General features: G+C 40.0%; 1 protein-coding gene across 2 annotated transcripts in view; it reads right to left on the reverse strand.

The window, feature by feature from the left end:
- CHST9 (carbohydrate sulfotransferase 9) overlaps nucleotides 1-20,390 on the reverse strand; it is a 243,653-nt gene that overhangs the window by 103,132 nt on the left and 120,131 nt on the right. For both annotated transcript variants that reach the window (XM_043558517.1, XM_043558518.1), the window contains one exon: nucleotides 4,536-4,577. In XM_043558517.1, coding sequence (XP_043414452.1) covers nucleotides 4,536-4,577 — 42 coding nt within the window. The remainder of the gene's footprint in view (nucleotides 1-4,535; nucleotides 4,578-20,390) is intronic.

Consider the following 20,390-nt stretch of genomic DNA (forward strand, 5'->3'; position numbering starts at 1 on the left):
ATGAAAGAGAAGGAATGCATTTTTCTCCCCAGGATCTATAAATGGAGGCTGAAGGGAGTATAGGATCCAGAGTAAGAAGATTCAAGTTTTAGACTCTGCCTTGAACATTCTATCAAGGTCCCCAAGTCTGTGATGGTGCAATCTGGACTGTATTCTCGCTTGCAGGGATTCACGGGATTGTCTCACAGTGAACATCATTGCACTATGCAGCAAAGAATTTTTAAAGAACAATGAGAAAAATATGTAAATGAAATGCTGCTGCACATGCACTCCTAAGTTTGAGTTTGCCATGAAACTGACAGGAGTCTTGTGTTCTTCCAACTCGGGGGCGAATAAGCCAAACAATGTCTTCCAAGGTTTACTATACTCAGAGATACATAAAGGGTAGAGATGAGCGGTAAAGAGGAAAATACACACAGAACCTAGTAACGGAAGACATATTGATTACAAAACGAAACAGAAGGTTTATGTGGGGTTAAAGAAATGAAATGGAGAGATAATGTCTGTGTCTGTTTTTAATGAGGGTTGAGTTGCTTCCTCTAGCAGATCTAGAATGAAGACTGCAGACAAACCAGGCAGGAATGAAATGGTCGCTGTAGAGGCCCCCAGGCAATTAAAGCACATTCAGGAAAGGGCTGATGTATGTTTGTGGTGTGGTGGGAGAATACCCAGTCTGACACTGAGTCAGCAGAAGCATTGCCTGGTGCTCCCTTCTCTGGGGAAGGCAGAGACGGGCTGCACTTTAGCATGGCTCCTGACACGTAGGGAAGGACGTGTGGGGAGTGAGGATGTAGTATGTTCTGTAATAATCTACACGTCCATAGGTTACCACAGCTGCCTGAAAGGAGTGCTCAGGAAGCAAGATACTTAGAGGTGATTTTCTGTTGGCATTCACAGGAGAGTGGACGCTGAGAACCAAGCCTGAGAAAAGAGAAGAAAAAGCTCTGGGGTTTCCCAGTCCCTAACGAGTCTTTGCAGTTGTACATTCACAGAAACCTGGAGTTTTGTCTGACTTTGACAGGATTTTCCTTATGTTTCAAATGTTATCCATGGAAAATGCTTGTATTCGTTACCTTTAAAGATCTTGGATAGTAGTACCTTGAATTTAGTATATCCTTAATGAATAATTACCAAGTGAATGAATCAACCATGTTCCCAAATGAGGAATGTGTCTTACATTAATTAAAATAGGAATCAATAATGTGCACAATACAGCCTATATTTTCTTTATTACTGCCATTTGGCAAATTGAGGACACGCTCTAGCAATTCAAATCTCCCTCTGAGGTAAGTTTAGTAGCTATCATGATAGAGTTTGGCAGCTCTCTCCTGGGGTCCCCAAGGCTCACTAAACATTTTAGGAGGACGCCGGACATTATCCTAGTGGCCGGTGAGATAACCCACTTCCAAGTGTGGGAGAGGAAGCGTGGCCCTGCCCATTGGAACCAGTGAGCTCTGTACTGAGGTCTCAAATGAGTGCTGATGGCGTGAGGGACCGAGGGAATGCAGTCTGGCTCCTTTTTACTTGGTTCAAACTCCAGGTTTTTTATTCCAGAGTTGTGGAAAAGGTTTTCACTGCCTTATATGCTAGGGAAGAAATAAATCTCAAGTGGAAAGGGAGGCTGGGCAGAGGCTGGGGGAGACTGAGAGCCAAGGGTGGGAGGTGAGAAGGGAGGGGGAGCAGGCAGGGGCTGGGGGATCTCTGAGCAGTAGCCCCATGGTGGGAGCTTAGTGGAAAGGGGAGCATTGGACCTTGGGCAAGTTAGGCAACTCACTAGTTACCTGATAATGACAAGAGCCTTAGGATCACAGGCTGCTGACTCTCAACAGAAAAGGCAGCACTGTGCTAGCTCAGTGTTGAGGCTGGAGTACAGGTCTTGGAGAAGCAGGCCTGCAAGCTTCTGGGATCTGCACTGACCAACATTTTCAGTGGTTCCCTCAATAGCATAGTACCTACCTGGACCCTTCCCAACTCCAGCCCACCAAGTCATCCATTCTGGCTGGTCGGGAGCTCATAGGCATGACTATGTGTGCCTGTTTTCAGAATGAGCTTTTAATTCCTCCTAAACATTTTTTTAAAGTTTTTTAAATGTTTATTTATTATTGAGAGACACAGAGAGACAGAGCATGAGTGTGGGAGGGGCAGAGACAGGAGACAGAACCCGAGGCAAGCTCCAGGCTCCAAGCTGTCAGCACAGAGCCCGACGCGGGGCTGAAACTCACAAACTGCAAGAGCATGACCTGAGCCGAAGTTGGACACTTACCCGGCTGAGCCACCCAGGCGCCCCCTAACAACATTTTTATATGTCCCCTTCTTGTCTTCATTTTCTGTGGGAAAGTTTCCTTCTTTTTCCCAGGAGACAAGCTCCTATTCAGATGATAGCCATCTAGCTGCTCCCATTGATAGAGAGCCTTTATGTGCATAGGCTGTACAAACCTTATGTTTAATAATCTCAGTAACCCATAAAAGCTACATATTGTTACCCCCATGATATAGACAAGTGCTAAGCAAGGTCACTCAGTGTGTGTTCCGGCCACTATGTCAGGCTGCTTCTCGATGTAGAGTGCTTTACAGTTTAGAACGTGCTTTCGCATACTTTATGTAGTTCTCCAGCCTGGGAATTAAGTGTTCTTTTGCCTCCGTTTTACAGAAGGTAACACTGAAATGTAGACAGGTCATGTGACCTGCCCACATTATGTCTTTCACAGCAGCTGAGCTGGGATGCAAACTTGTGTCCTAGTCTATATCCCATGCTTATCTAATGGCAGAGTAGAAAACATGGAGGCTCCCAGATACAAACTTCCTCCATTTTCTTTATATCCACCTTGGAATTTATCTTTTTTTTCTTTTTACTTCCTCTATCTCAGGGAGAAGCTGGTTCTATCTATTCTATGTTCTTAAAGGCTCTCTCGGTTGTTCACGAGTGGCTTTATCCTGTTCCATTTCTTCACCTTTCAAGTCTTTCTCTAAGCTCCAACCGCTGTTTCTGATCACCCAGTAAGGGCACATTTTCCTTAGCAATGTCCCTGTATATCTCATACACTGCTCCCCACCCCTCAGCAATCTCCAACTAATTATGTCTGCTCTGTTTTTCTGCGCACTCCATGTGCTTCCCTATCTCCATACTTCTGCTCACATGGATTTGAAATGTTGTCCTTTTCTCTACTTGCAGAAATTCTATTCCTTCTTTAAGAATAAGCTCAAATGTTGTACCTGCTATGACTATTTCCCCAGTTACTCCAGTCAGACTTAATGGTAAATTCTCTGTGTTCCCAAAGCACTTTGCTCACAAGGAAAACACATCCCTTACCACATGAGAAACTTATTTGTCTCCACCTCTGTTTCAACTTATGGGTGTCAGCACAATAGAGACAAGTAGAGAACTTTATTTACCTCTACACACCTGGAGGCAATAAGCATGGTCCTTGACTGTTGAATGGACGAATGCATGGATGTACAAATGGATGGATGAACAGTGATTCAGTTACTACTCCAATTTTTCAACATGTCCCAAGGAGGGCATGATCTGATTTCAGGGTTTTTTCCCCCTCATTTTAAATCTCCACTATTATCCTGGGAATTTGTCTTGTCTGCTTTGTGAAAATATTGTTTTAAATAAAAAAAAATGACTTGCTGTATGAAATCATGGAAAAGGAGAGGGACTGATATATCATTTTTCTTGTAACAGTAAATATATTACTGTCATCCAGGTGATCAATGTTACAGATAAGCATCCAAAAAACTTAAAATTCATTTTTAAGTTTAAAAAATAAGATAATAGGAATTGATCTTCTTATATTAATAAATTCTATGTTCACATATAACATAATAGCAAACTTCATTAGATTGGAATAATGAGTTTGGGGAGGTAGGGAGGAAAAGGGAGAACCTACGCTGAATTATGGAAGTCAGAATTTATTGTAAGCAATGCGGTTTTATTACTTTCAATACTATAACCTGCCCATAAAGTCTAAGGAGGCATCTACTTAATGACATGGATGCTTACTTTATAGCTGAATCTTTTTGCCTAAAGACCATTGTATATGCAAAAGTCATGAAAACAATTGTTCTCTTTAAATAAGTTGCAGGTGTTCCCTCTATTTCTCTTATACTAGCAATAGCTGAATTAATGAGGTTTTGCTGTATTCATAGTGGAAGGCCCTTCTGGGGAATACAGTCCGATGTCCCAGGAAAGTGTTAAATGCTTTAAAAATAAAAACAGGAAAATGCTAACTTCTTCAAATGAGATGAACATTAATTATTCATTAAGCTAGATATAACTGAAATCTATCTTCAAAATCTTTGGTTTCCTTTGTGAATTCCCCAAGGACAAGGATCACGGTTTACTCGCTTCTCTACCCCACCTTCCAAGACTATACACCCCAACAATGGCACCTAGACTTTGCTTTCTGGTGACAGTTATCACTGTAAGAACAGGTGTTTAAAAGAGACATGATAAGGTTTTCAGATATTCTTGTCATTGCTCTGCTCATCTATAGTTACCCGAGATTCAAATATAAGGAAAGTTTACTCACTGATTCTGGGTATAGGTTGCAGGTAATTTACTGGCTCCCATCCTGGAAAAGAGAAAGGCAATTCATTCTGAGCTGTCACCACAGAGCCAGATGCAGGGCTCAAACCCACAAGCCGTGAGATCATGACCTGTGCCGAAGTCGGATGCTCAATCAACTGAGCCACCCAGGCACACTGTATATTTAAAAACTTTCTACATAAAGATGCCTCAATGCCTCTAGTATTTTATTTCTAGCAAAGAAAATCATGGAGTGTGGGGAGGAAGGGTCATGAAATACAATATGTCACTCTTGTGTTTCTGGGCTACTGAAGAGGTGACAGGCTTAGTGTCACTTATCAGGAAACTGGGAATTGCCTTCAAACTTTGCACAGAGAAGACTGAGTCTTGTGCCTGTTTCCTCCACATCAGAGAAATAGAACTGGGGACTGGTGGGGTAGTTGGAGGAGGAATATGTTCACTGGAGAGAAGAAAATTTCCCTGCATTCTTTGTGTCCTTGGATTCTTTGTTTCAGTGTGTTAACAACCAATCATATTTCCTGCTTAGAATCTTTGTATACATCTTTGTTTATATACAAAGATTATATTTTCTGCTTAGATTCTTTGACTACTTGGGACAGATCTCTCTGAATAAAATTGGTATTCGGAATAGATATGCCATGTACATCTCCTGGCGTGGAGTATCTGTGGCTCACTGTTGGATACCTTGATCTGTGAAGCTTGGAAGAGTAAACGAACTAAAATCTAGGATGAAAGAAAAAAGGCTCTTTGAGGGAAGTGATCCCATGGATATTAAATCGTCCAGAACTAATGTTCGTTTATTCTGTAGTAAAGAGCTCTAAGAAAGAAATCTTCGAGCTTTCCCTGAGCCAATGATTTTTCATCCTGATAATCAAGAAGGACCTCTTCCTACCAGATGGAGTTGCTAAATGTAACATAACAAATTCCTTCTGGCTTAGTCATCTATAGGGAGAGGAGAGCCTCAACTCATTCGGGGAACAATTTCAGGGAACTGCAAGATGGTAATAATATGACTATTTAGATTTCTGCTTTCTAGATTATAGTTATAATTCTTCCCTTAAATAATGCATTATAAATATATAATATACAATACATATTATATTCTGTATACTATAACACATATGGTATGTAATATATAATTTTAATATATTATAACCTACTACATACTAAACTATGTTTACATATTAGATAATGTATTGCATGCTAAACTGTATGTGAATACATATCCTATTTTAAATACTTGTATATGTAATGTTTTGTTCTCTGTATGCTGTAAAATATCCCTTTCAAAGTATGTTGTCAAAAACTTGAACAAGTACTTAAGAATGGTGAAGCTAAGCAATGATAGGGATAACTCTGCTATCCTGTGCCATTTACATAACCTGCTATCAGTGTAACTCACTTATAATATTCATTTTCGAACCCTACTTGTGACAAAGGTCCTATTGGCTTTTGCCTTTTTAATCAATTTTTTCACTAAATTTTATTTATGCTAAAATGTACAGTTTATACTTATGTCAATTAAATGCTATTCTCCCCTCTAGGATGATTTAAAAGATGTGTCTAAGGGCATTCTGAATTGTATTGTCATGAGTGTCCTGGTGTAACGTATCAACTCCACTTGATTAAGTGATTTCTGCATTTTGGATGAAGGCATTTGTAAGTCATCTGCACAGCTCATCAATAAGTTAGAGGTCCTACAGTACAACTGATCCCCACGGGTTGGAACTTGATACGTAATCCACTGCTTCAACCCACTCTGATGTAATTGCAACTCTATATTTACTTGTTCACCCATGTAACAGTAGCATGATTAAGATCACACACTTGCGGCTTGGTGATAAGAACAGTGTTTAGGCGAGAACCCCAAATCTTCCTCCATAGAAAACTGATTTTATTCAGCACAGTTTCATTGTTTATATAATCTGTCACACAACCATGGGAGGAAATTAAATTGATGTGGAAAAATGGCTATTCAAAAAGTCAAATGTGGCTGCTCTTTTACCTCTTATGATACTACGGTAAGTTGCTTATTGATTGCATGAGGCATTGGTGTCATCAGGTATTGCTTTTAAGCTCTCTGGCTTATTTTATTTTTATTTTTTAATTTTTTTAAACGTTTTTATTTATTTTTGAGACAGAGAGAGACAGAGCATGAATGGGGGAGGATCACAGAGAGAGGGAGGCACAGAATCTGAAACAGGCTCCAGGCTCTGAGCTGTCAGCGCAGCGCCCGACGCGGGGCTCGAACTCACGGACTGCGAGATCATGACCTGAGCCGAAGTCGGACGCTTAACCGACCAAGCCACCCAGGCACCCCTAAGCTCTCTGGCTTATAATGATCAAATGGTTTCTTTGAAAAATGTGAACATGACGGACTCTTCTCCCCATCTCCATGATGAATCAAATACATAAGGCTGTGTAAGGTCATCTGCCAATTTCTCTTACCCTTTTTTTATTAATTGTGGTAAGAGACAGCACGAGATCTATCCTCTTAACACATTTTAAAATGTACAGTACAGTATTGTTTACTCTAAAGCACAATGTAGTATAGCCGATCTCTAGAACTTTCTTGTTCATCCTGCATGATGGAAACTCTATACCCATCGAACACCAACTCCCAATTCCCCTCTCCCCAGCTCCAGGAAACTACCATCCTCCAATTTCCTAAGGGTCTCAGGAAACCTGACATCAGGGCATAATAATGAAGTCCCGTCAGGGTTTGGATACTCCTCGCTGGTCCTGTTTGGCTCTCCACACATCACAGACTGAAGTATATGAGTTAGATAAGCGCATGTCTTGAACGTGTTATAGTAAATTTGCTGAACACAGGGAGGATCCAGTCCTACTCCTCTTTATACCTTTCCTGAATCTAGTTTTGTGCCCTGTATAAAGATCCATTGAATTAAATTAAATTTAAAAATTTCTTTTCTGATAAAAAGAATGGAAAGTAAATGCCATTTATTTTTCAGTTAATGGATTATCTCATTAAGAAAAGCCCCCTCCCGGGGCGCCTGGGTGGCACAGTCGGTTAAGCGTCCGACTTCAGCCAGGTCAGGATCTCGCGCTCTGTGAGTTCGAGCCCCGCGTCAGGCTCTGGGCTGATAGCTCAGAGCCTGGAGCCTGTTTCCGATTCTGTGTCTCCCTCTCTCTCTGCCCCTCCCCTGTTCATGCTCTGTCTCTCTCTGTCCCAAAAGTAAAAAAAAAACAAAACAAAACAAAACAAAAAACGTTGAAAAAGAAAAGCCCCTTCCCTCACGACTTAGTAAGAGTAATGGTGTGTATGGCTCTTAAAGGCTTTGACTGTATCTTCTAAATCATTGCTATTCCTATGTTTTTTTTTTTTTTAATGTAACCTACGATGTTGGGTTCAGTCCACACAGTCAACATAGACTAACTTTCCCACTACATGACCATATTTTAAATAACTATGAATATTCATTTCTGTGAAAATGAATTAAATCTCAGCATTCAGGCTTGTTTCACATAACAGAAATTAACTGGGTTTTGACCAGAGCCCCTAAAATTAATACGGTTAAACCTCACATCTGGTGTACATGTTCTTATACCGTGGTTGTAAGATTGATTTTGATATTAAAGGCTTAGTTTAGTGGTACAGACAATCTCATGAAACAGGATCTTTCCCTTCTCAACAGGACTGTCTTCTGAGTCACTTTTGGTTTTGGTAGTAAAGCACGTTTTTTTTCACCTGTTGAAACTTGGCATAAGCACCATACTAAGTGAGTAGGTCTAGAGCTTTGATGGGAAATCAATTTAAAAAAAAATAGCATTTCACTGATCCTTTTCCTCAGGGTTGGAGAGCTCCATGCATCATAAATAGCACACTGAGCCAGACAGAGCTCACATTCAAGTGAGAGAACACAAATAAGACCACAATGCACTTCTCTCAAAGTAATTCCTCTGGCCACAGTGAGAAACTAATCATGTTGTTTATCATCATCCTTACCTAGGAGAGAATAGCAGAGATAGGAAAAGGTTGGACAGTTTCCTAAGACCATGTGGCAATTTGTTGTTGAAACTGAAATAGGTTTACATTTCATGAATGAATGTTTTTTTCATCTTCCAGCTAAACTTTCCAGAAATGTGATTATCAATACCGTCAATTTTACATACTGGTATTCTGACTAAAAAAATAATCAAAGTGAAGTTTAGGTGCTTTGCTGTCTCATATTCTGTTGTTGGATTTAAAAGTTTATTCCAGAGGCACCTGGGTGGCTCAGTCAGCTAAGCGTCTGACTTCAGCTCAGGTCACGATCTCACAGCTTGTGAGTTTGAGCCCCCGCGTAGGGCTCTGTGCTGACAGCTCAGAGCCTGGAGCCTGCTTCAGATTCTGTGTCTCCCTCTCTCTCTCTGCTCTTCCCCTGCTCACTGTGTCTCTCTCTCCTTCAAAAATAAATAAATATTAAAATAAATAAATAAAATAAACAGTAAAAAAATTTTTTTAAGTTTATTCCAATATTTTCTTTCGAAATATTAATTTGGTCTAACCTTCCTTTCTTTCCTATTTTCTTCTAAAGTTACTTGGATGCACAATTATTAAATTAATAATAACCACAATAACATCCAGCATGTAATCCTTTTAGATTTAAATTTTTTTCCAAATATTTTATGATTATATTTTCACATCTTAGTCTACAGCATTTTACTTTTAATAACTCCACATTATTGAATCTTTCCAAAGCATTTTTATAGAAATAGCCATTTTTTAATACACTGATATGTCATTGGATAACATAATTTATAACTGAATTGAATAATTATATGAACAAGTATAATTCCCACAGCAGGTTTGGGAACAAACACAACTGGCTCTTGGTCCACATATATCCCCACAGGTGGGGTCAAAAGTTGACAGGTAAGCTAGAGGGATAATAGGGGGCGCTCTTATGTTATGCTGGCTTTGAGAATTGATCAGTAGGTTACATCTAGGGAAGAGAAAGCATTGCTTCACTAGGCAAATCATTTAAGAAAGGGTTAGCTTAAAAAAAACCCTTCTATTGTATTTTATACTTTGTGTATGCATTACTTTGATATATATATATATATATATAGAGAGAGAGAGAGAGAGAGAGAGGGAAGGAGAAGGAGACAATAAGTTTACGTATCTTGCCCAAGATTCTAAAACTAGAGATAGAACAAGGATGTGGCTCCAGAATTCTGCCTCCAAGTCCATCCTTCCAGTATTCTTTCTTTCTGTCCCATGAGCCCTAGGGTAGAGAAGGCTGTAGGAGGTGGGGAGACTGCTACCAGTCAGGAAGAGGGCTTGAGATAGCTCACAAGTGGTCATCAAGAAAGCACGGTAAAGAAGAGAGAAGACAGAAAGTGATAAGATAGTCTTAGGAATTGGCAACCGAGAACCCTGCCATTGTGGTTTCATTAAGTTCACCCAGGTATTTCTTGACTTTGGGCCTCACTGGTTCAAAACAAAAGAGGTTTCAGCAAACACATTTGGTCAACTGACACCACCAACTATTTTCAGTTTTTGCAACTCTGAAAGGACATCCTTCCTCTCTGGCAAACAATAATCAACACAGGAGAACCTCTGACCCAACAGTCCCATGGGGAGCTAGGGGAGCAAGCTTAGTAGAAATCTGTGATGACAAATAGCAATTGCATTGAAGGCATTTGAGCCTCACCATCCACTTCCTTCTAATCCTTGGGTTTTACAGGTTCTATCTCCATCAAGTCCTTCTTTGAGTAAGACGGTAAGCACCAGTTTTGAAGAACTTCCTGGCATCCCAAAAGGGATGATCTTATAGTAGCTGTTTTAAAATGCCTCAGAAAGGATTATTATGTTTTTCCATTAAGTATTAATGATTTCGGTTTATATTAAATGCCTTCCATGTTTCTTGCCTTGGCATTTTCCAAATTATTTTCTTCAAGAAGCAAATTAGAAAGGCATTAATATTTCTATGACTTTATATGGAATTCATAAAAAAGGTTAAGATCTCAAATGGGCATCCCTTCAATAAAATTATGTTAAATTGTGCGAAATGTTCATACATGGGACAGTAGTTTTATATACTTTCAAAAATAGCTTTTTCATTTTTAAACGATCTGGTTTCAAAAAATAATTATTGCAATCACTTGGCTATAAATGCGGTTGAGATTTAAAGCTTCCTTCATAATAAAACAGTATCTCATTTCAATATGCTTTTGGAAGCATTATTATAAATAATGGATTGGTTATTTAATTAACATGGGTACAAATGTAAAGACCATGTGAGTAAACCATTTATTTCATTTTCTTTTTTTGTTGTTGTTTAAATTTTTTTTAACATTTTATTTATTTTTGTGAGACAGAGAAAGACAGAGTGTGAGTGGGGGAAGGGCAGAGAGAGAGGGAGACACAGAATCTGAAGCAGGCTCCAGGCTCCGAGCTGTCCGCACAGAGCCTGATGCGGGGCTCGAACTCACGAACTGGGAGATCACGACCTGAGCCGAAGTCAGATGCTTAACTGACTGAGCCGCCCAGGCGCCCCTCGTTTATTTCATTTTCTAAAGATCACAAAATGAGTTAACTAAGTTTTAGTTAGTTAACAAAATTAACTGAAGGGAAATACAAACGAAAAAGAGAAAGAGGGCAAGATCCGGTGCCATTGTGTGTATTGAGTGCTCCTTTTCACGAAGCCGCATTCTAGCTGGAGCCTCTCTGTGCTCTGCTGGCTGCTGAGGGCACCTGCGCCCATGCCGGGCTCCCTGAGCAAAGGGATCCAGCACTTTATGGCATGCTTTCTATAAAATAAAGTACGAAGTATAAATCATGTCCAGTGAGGTGCTGAGAAAGCTAGCCCAAGCAGCAGCCGCTGAAGGGACAACAGCACTGAAAAGGGGTAGGTCTGACCCTACAGCTGTCTCTGGGGAAACCAATGAACCCAGCCTGCCTGGGCCCTAATTCTCTTACCTACAAAATGTCTCAAAGTCCAGTTCAACTTAGAGTCTAGCAAATGGGGCGAACATAAGTAAATAAATAGGTTCTCATTATCATGCAGTCACCTTGTTTTTCCTGTGTTTGTAGCAGTTTTCCTATTTGTGTTCCTATTTATATTGTATTCCTTCCTTCAAGAAGCAAATTAGAAAAGTATTAAGATTTCTGTGACATTGTAAGAAACTGACAAAAATGTTTGAGATCTCAAATGGCTATCCCTTCAAGAAAATGATGTTACGTTGTTTAAAGTTGCCAAGTGCTGGATCCAAACTCAGGAGGTCTGGCCAAAGGGTCCACGCGCTTAACCCTTATACCACACCATCTGTGGATGCTTCCATTGTTACATAAATATTTTTGTGTCGACTAACTCTGCCACATGCAAGCTCACTAAAGGAAAGCACTTGGTCTCTGTCTTCTCTGTGCCTCTGACTAGTACACACAGAGACACTCCGTAGGAGCAACCTATGAGGTACAGGAATCCGGCGTGGCACTGAAAACAAAGGGCAAACCTCTGAAATTGTCTGCCACACTTAAAACACACAGAGACACGCCCCTTCCTTCTTGTTCTTTCCTCTACTACGTGAAAAATGCTGGCTGCCTGTTACACAGATCAGAAAAATGGGTAATAGCATTAATAAAAACACCTTATGGGGCGCCTGGGTGGCTCAGTCGGTTGAGCGTCTGACTTCGGCTCAGGTCATGATCTCACGGCTCTGTGAGTTCGAGCCCCGCATTAGGCTCTTGCTGACGGCTCGGAGCCTGGAGCCTGTTTCGGATTCTGTGTCTCCCTCTCTCTCTGCCCCTAACCCTGTCTCTGTCTCTCTCAAAAATAAATAAACGTTAAAAAAAAATTAAAGAAAAAACACCTTATACATTTCCACGTCTCAGAAATATGAGTCAGACAATGAAGGAAGATCTTTCAGTGCTAAACTCTCCCTCACTCACTTTCTTCCTTCCTCCTTCCTTTGTCACTGTCTCAACAAATATTTGTTTTATTCCCACTACATGCCAGGAAAACAAACCGCTGGGTGTGTTATTAACGTTTCCACCCTAGATGCTAAAAGACAGAGGCAAGTAATATGAAGTAATGTCAAGAGCAATAAAAAGATTGCCAAAATTTATTGCGAACATACCACGAGCTAAACGTTAGGCCCAGGGCTTGATGGGCGTTATCTCACTCAATCCTCATTACAACTCCATAAGATAACACTATTATTATCTCCACTTGACAAATAAGGGGAGCAAGTTGAGAGAGGCTGAGGTCGTATGACTCCTAAGGGACAGAGCAGGGACTCCAGCCCTGGCGGTCTGAGACTACAGCTTGCACTCTTAACCCTTACACTCCACTCCCTCCAGAAGTAGATTCGGCCACGAGGCATACAGAGGGCATGCGTGAAATTGGTTTCATTTCCTTTCGCAAGAGTCCCATAAATATAGTATCAGAGTGTTACAGGAATTGCTTCCAACATCCTCATAGACTTCACCCAAAAGCAGGTGGGTGACTTGTAACAAGCTCCCCCCTCCTGGCTTTATTCAATCCATTTGTAAAAAAAAAAAAAATTAATAATCTTGAGTTCCTCCCAGGCACAGACCTTCCAGTCTTCTTCTTTTTTTTAAGTTTATTTATTTATTTTTGAGAGAGCTCACGAGCAAGATAAGAGCAGAGAGAGGGAGAGAGAATCCCAAGCAGGCTCCATGCTGTAAGTGCAGAACCCAACCTGGGGCTCGAACTCAAAAACCACGAGATCATGACCTGAGCCAAAACCAAGAGTCAGGTGCTCAACCAACTAAGCCACCCGGGTACCCCAGGTCCTTCTATTATTCTAAAGAGGCAGCTGTGGGGCAGGGAGTGTTCACCGATTTCAGAGCCAGAAGAGCTCTGTTATTGAATGGCCAGCACACTCCTTGCAGCCCCATCACAGGGATCTGATTCTATCACTTCTGGCTTGTCTTCTGCTGACCTCAACTGCCTGGAAGACAATTGTTCAACCTTAATGTCATCTGGAGATACAATGATCTACCCTCTTAACAAATTTTTACATGCACAATACATTATTGTTGCCTATCCATACAATGTTATACTGCAGGACTCCAGAGCATATTCATCTTGCTTGACTTTTACGCTCATTGATTAGTTACTCCCTGTCTTCCCCCTTTCCCTAGCCCCTGGTAACCATAATTCCTCTCTGATTCTATGACTTTGACTATTTTAGATACCTCATGTAAGTGGAATCATGCAATATTTGTCTTTTGGGGTCCGGCTTACTTCACTTAGCATAATGTCCTCAAGGTTCATCCATGTTGCCGTATATTACAGAATTTCCTTCTTTTTCAAGGCTGAATAGTATTCCGTTTTATCCACTCATCTTTCAAAGGACATTTAAGTTGTTGCTACATCTTGGCTATTGTGAATAGTGCCACAGTGAACATGGCAGTGCACATATCTCTTCTAGATCCTGATTTTCAATTCTTTTGGATAAATACCCAGAACTGGGATTTGCTGGATTATACAGTGGTTCCATTTTTAATTTTTTGAGGACCTCCATACTCTTCTTCCATGTGACTATAACAGTTTTCATTCCCACCAACAGTATGTATGTATTTACCCAAGAATTCAAAATCAAACTCTCAACTTCTATATTCTTTATCGTCATGTTCTATGGTCGTAGGTTCTGCTCTTTGTATATGAGACTTACACTCATGTCCAATATTGATTCATTGAAGTTCTGGCTGAAGAGGAGCTTGAAATGATGCGTCTGACTTGGAAGGGTATTTATAGTATTCCCCCGCTTCTCTGTGCTTTTAGGATTGTTTTGCTAACCACCATGATTCACATCAAGCCTTTTCTTTTCATCTGAAATTCAGTCTCTTTATGTTTTTGCACTACTGGCCCTTTCTGAGTAATCTCATCCACTTTATTGGCATTGATAACAAGTACCTTCACAATGCTGACTCCCAAGTCTCTAAACTGCGTCTCTTACTCGAGCTCCAGATGCAAATAAGAATGCGCTCAGTGCACGTGGCTTTTGGTCTCATACAAGCACTAAAATCATGCCTATTTAAATAGGAAGTCCTCCTCTTCCAATCATACTCCTCCCCTAGTGCTCCCTCTCAGGGACTGGCACCACTCAGGAACCGAAATCAGAGGCCTTGGGACTCTTCTTTCCATTAATAATCATGTTCCTGTTCTCGAATCCATCACCCTCCCCCGGCCCTACCGCCACTTCCTTAGCTCAGGCCATTCTTATTTCTCACCTAGAAAACTGCAATAGATATCCAGGAAGCATCTTTGCTTTGGTTGGTAACAGTGATCTCACATTTAACATATCTAAAAGAGAAATCTCCTTTTGTCCTCAGCTCCCCAAATTGGCCCTCTCACGTTTGGCCACATCCCAGCTAATAGTATGATTACCAACTTGCTCAAGCCAAAAACCTAGAGCCATCCCTTAGCTCTCTCCTATCCACCCACATCCAATCTACCAGCGTTCACTGTCATTTTTACCTCAAAAATATATCCTAAATCTGATAGCGTGTCATTATTTTCACTGAAACTACTCTAGTCTAGACCACTTCATTTTTCTCCTGGCTTACTTTAACAGCTTGTAAATGTTTTCCCTACCTCTCATTTTTTTTTTTCCTCTAGAACCCCTCCCAAGTCAGAGTACTAAAAAATAAACCATCTCGTTTCCTTGTATCAAGTTTTGCAGTGATCTTCTATTGCGATTGTTATAAGATGGAAACTCTTTACTATGGTCTGTACGGTTCCACATAAGCTAGACACTGCCTATATATTCACCCGCACCCACTATGCTCCAGCCATTGTGACTTTCTTTCTGGCTTCCTCAGGCCAGCAAGCTTGTCCCGCCTCAGGGCCTCTGTACGTGCCATTCCCACTTCTGTCAGATTTGCTCATGACTGGTTCCTTCACATCATCCATGATTCAGTTCAAATACCAGCTCCTCAGAGAGATCTTCCTTCACTACTCTAGCTAAAGTGGTGTCCCAAGATTTAATTTTATCTTTTTCTCTTGGATAATGACCAAGTGAAAAAAGAAAAATATGGGCTTACTGAAGCAGATTATTTATAATTAGAAACCCAGTTAAAAAGTTTAAAATAAGAATGTGCAGAATCCATGGGCAGAATTCAAAAGTGCATATAGATCATGGTGGTGTATCAGAGTATCTGTAATTTTGCAGATCAAGTACAGGCACTAGATGATTCAAGTTGGTGACAATAAGCTTCAGCTGGTCTGAAGGACATAGAAGGAGGAGGAATCCCCCTTTGTAGGTAAGTTCCCAAAGCTGAAGAAGCCTGGACTTCATTTATCCTTTCTTCCTCTGCTTGCCTGAACTGTCTAAAAGACGCGATCTGACTGCCCAACAGAAAAACCACTTCCGGAAATACAATGTGATGAGATTGCATTTTAGGGTTTTGACAGGAGGAAAAACAAAGGCACAGTTGCCATGCTTTCTTTACTTAGTCTTCTGACATTGTGAAAATTTTCAAACATGAAGAAAAATAGAAAAGCTCCATTTCTTAAGATCATTTTTCTCCCTGCTTCAGATGGAGCCAAGTGGTCTCAAAACTCCCCAACTACTGGGTGGGACCAGTAGTTTTTAAACTTCTAATTGCGCGAGTAAAGGTCTGGACATTCGTATGGTCAGTTTTGACATTTTGATCACTTTTTTAGTGCAATCATACCTAAAGTTAGTCAACAAATGCCTACTGCTAGATAGAACTTGACTATTTTATTTAATTAATTAATTTAAAATTTTATTTTACTGCAGTAAGAATTCTTTCTTTAAAATTTTTTAAAAATGTTTATTTTTGAGACAGAGAGAGACAGAGCATGAGCAGGGGAGGGGCAAAGAGAGAGGGAGACACAGAATCTGCAGCAGGCTCCAGGCTCTGAGCTATCAGCACAGAGCCTGACGTAGGGCTCGAACTCACCGCGAGATCATGACCTGAGCTGAAGTGGGACGCTTAACCAACTGATCCACCCAGGCACCCCGCGGTAAAAATTCTTAACATCGGTCTACCCTTTTAACAAATTTTTAAGTGTAAAATATAGTATTGTTTAGGATGGGTACAATAGTACACAGCTGATCTTTAGAACTTACTAGGGCTTGGGGCAGGAGAGTGGGAAGTTGATAAATAGCTGCTTTGCTTTTGCTGGTTTACGAAGCTCTGAACTATTTCACCTTTATTTTATTTTATTTTATTTTATTTTATTTTATTTTATTTTCATGTTTATTTATCTTTGAGAGAGTGTGAGTGGAGGAGGCGCAGACGGGGGGGCAGGGACAGAGAATCTGAAGCAGGCACCAGGTTCCGTGCTGACAGCAGAGAGCCCCATGTGGGGCTCGAACTTAGGACTGGGAGATCATAACCTGAGCCGAAGTTGGGACACTTAACTGACAGCCACCCAGGCTCCCTGAACTATTTCCCCTTTAAATTTTCCATTCCAGTGCTCTGGAGAAGATCTACATGCTTCAGGGACACATTCGTTTTTGTCCCTTACATAGGCCCTTTATTAAAGTGTACTGATTATGGTGCCATTTCCAGTACTAAACTATACTGTATTATATATACTACTTATGCAAGTTCTGAAGTCAAATGTCAAAAAGAAAATCTAAATTAGTTACATCTTAGCCTTGGTGTTTACATTTCTGTCTTTGAAAAATTTAAAAAATGGTTTTTGTTTTTTTTTTTGAGAGAGAGAGAGAGAGAGAGAGCACATTCGAACAGGGTTGGGGAAGAGAGAGAGGGAGAGAGAGAATCCCAAGCGGGCTCTGTGCTGTTAATGTGGAGTCCAACACAGGGCTCGATCTTACAAAATGATCGTGAGATCATTGCCTGAGCCAAAATCAAGAATTGGACACTTAACCGATGGAGCCACCCAGGTGCCTCAGTGTTTACATTTTTATCAGCAAATATGAACTAAAAGTTAAATCGTATCTGCCATCTTACAAGCAAATCTTTTATTTTTCACCTAGAACAAAGACTTTCCTTTGACGTTATCTCACGAGTGACAATGTTACATTTGCTAATTTACTAGTGGACGGAGTATACTGCCCAAGTTACACTGCCCCAGATCCTACTGAACCCAGCGTGGTGACCTTTGGAGAGAAAAGATAAAAAATGCAAGCTGACCCAAGGCATCTGCTTGTTTTATCTGTTTCTGCCAACAATCACTTATATATTACTTAAAAACAAGAGGTAATGAAGTACATCTTCCAGGCCATTTAGCTTTTGTTTGTTTGATTTTTAAAATCCCTCAAAGACTCTGACTACTGCCAACTTGAAATGCTTTCTGAAAAGTTCGGGGAAATTCAAACACTGTGACTATAATCAGAATACTTAGTATAGGGCATTACTGGTACTCGAACGTGGAACCAGGACCTAACCCAGTTGGGTCAGGAAGTTGTTACTTAAAGACTTATGTTATAGAGTTAAAAAATATTCAGTTGGTCATCTCTCTTTTGGTTTTCTTCCTCACGTGGAGGCGGAAAATGATTTTTTCTTGTTTTCTCAATAAATGCTAGAAAGGTAAACTGAATTATAGTCATAAACTTACATTTGACTTTTCAAAAAAATATTCCATACACTGGCGTCAGGTTAAGTGAAGAACAAAGAGGCTAACCTTCCAGTGTATTCAACAAGCAAAAATATCATCATATTTCAGTTGTGGAATCAGGGATAAAAGGCACAGCATAGGAAATATAATCAGTGGGACTGCAGTATCACTGGTAACAGATGATACCTATAGTTGTGGGCACAGCTTAACATGAGTCTTGTCGAATCTCTATGTTGTACACCTGAGACCAATGTAACATTGTGCCTCCACTAGACTTCAATAAAAAAAATTAAAAATCATACGAAATTATATAGTCACAGCCCTTTCTGTGTTGGGTATTTTCAACCAACATGATGATTTTTAAGGTTGTCATTTAATTAATTAAAAAAATAACAACTATAGTCATATATGACTTCTATACAGTTCTTATATGAATGAAGTACGAGTTACACATTTTGCATCTGGCGCATTTATTTTAACTTTATAGAAGCAATGCCGCAAACATGCTGATTAAGGATATTCTGAGTACGATAGCTGGACTTTTCACAAATGCCCTGCAAATTCCCAGGAAGTCAATGCACAGCTGTCCCACTTGCACACAATGATGACTTACTGTTCCCTGCTGAGAAGGCCTGGTTAGCAGCAAATGCGGTCAAGGCACGCGGACGCTTGTTAGGTTCACTTTGCAAGAGAAGCAAATATTGAATATTCCTTGACACAGAGAAATTGTCATTCATATCCTATTATTTTCCAAAACTTAGAAGCCCCTATGTTAATGGCAGATGAGTTACTGATAAATGTGTTTGATTGCAATGAAAAAGATGCAACAAAGGACTGCGGGAAAGGTTGGGAGATAAATGTTAATGATACCCTGAGATCTCTTTTCAGTCCAATCCCCCAAATTGCTTCTAAATGTTGGCTCCCATCTCCACTAGCACATAGGTAGGTAAGGAAAGAAATTCTGTATGCAAATAATAGTCTTTCCTTGTATTTACATACATATTTAAAAATAATAGCAGAATACTGAAAATCAACAAGTACAGTAAGGACAGAATTATATATTAAAAAAAGAGTGACTTTTGTTCTCTGTTGAAATGCCACAGTGGCACTGAAAAGGCAATATTCATTATCTCTTCAGGAAAACAGACTCATTCCAGGGAAATCAGCATTCATCAGTCACGGATCTAAAGGAAAAACTTAGAAAATACCATCCAACCCTCTACTTCCCCTAAACAATCAAATCAAAGAATATTTTTTATATGTTTGAGATTTCTCTCCATCTCAAATACAACTTTGGTGCTTTGCCCTTGACACATAGTGGCAAATAATAAATATTCTTTTAATAGCTCTCCCATAAATGAATGAATAAATGAATGACTTCACTTCCAAATTGAATTAGGATGCAGAAATTGATATGCAGAATTAATAAGGTTTTCAGTTTAATTTATGGATAAGGAAATGCTTACAGCTCTGGGGTTGGTTGGGGATAATTCTTTGTGCTTTCTCAAAGGCGCTGTCTAGGGTGTTCGTCCCCTTCTCATGTATGTTTCCATTTCGCTGGTTTTCTCCTGTCCTATCTTTGCAATTCCCTCCCATCATTCTTAGGGACTTCTTTCCTTATGAAACCCACAGGGACATTTTCTGTGTCTGATGACTTCACAAAGCCACTTGCTCCTTCATTTGTTGAACCGACACCTCCTGAGAATCTGCTTCTTCCAGGCCCTGTGGGAGGCACCAGGGGCAAAACAGAACCGCACAAGCAACTTCTGTCTTTGTTTTCACTACATTTTTCGATTTCATTAAAACCTAGCTCAGAAACGAAGCAAACAGAACCTGCAAGGACATCAGTCTCCAAAAAGGCATTCCAGGACTAGGCATGTTGCTGATAAAGGTTCATTCTGGAAGGCCCCAGTGCCACAATGGTGTCACGCACTCCATTAATCTCTATTGCAATACACGTCTGGCGAATGCATCGTTTCTAGCATCTTGTTTATAATTCTTATGTTGATTATATTTTGAAATGAGAACATTTTTACTATACTGGCTTACATAGCATATTATTAAATTAATCTCACCTATTTCTTTTTAGTTTTTAAAATGTGGCTATTCAAAAATTTAGATATACATGTATGGTTTGCATTATATTTTTACTGGATTGCTGATGAGAAGGCAAGAGAGAGAGGAACAAAATAACCCAAATAAGCAAATAAAATTATTATGAAATTGAATGTGGTGTTTTATTTGTATCAGTGTATCAGTGAAACACAGAGCTGTATGTTTTCAGAGAAGGCATGGGTAGAATTGCATTTCAG

Source organism: Prionailurus bengalensis, chromosome D3, assembly GCF_016509475.1.
Source record: "Prionailurus bengalensis isolate Pbe53 chromosome D3, Fcat_Pben_1.1_paternal_pri, whole genome shotgun sequence".
NCBI lineage: Eukaryota > Metazoa > Chordata > Mammalia > Carnivora > Felidae > Prionailurus > Prionailurus bengalensis.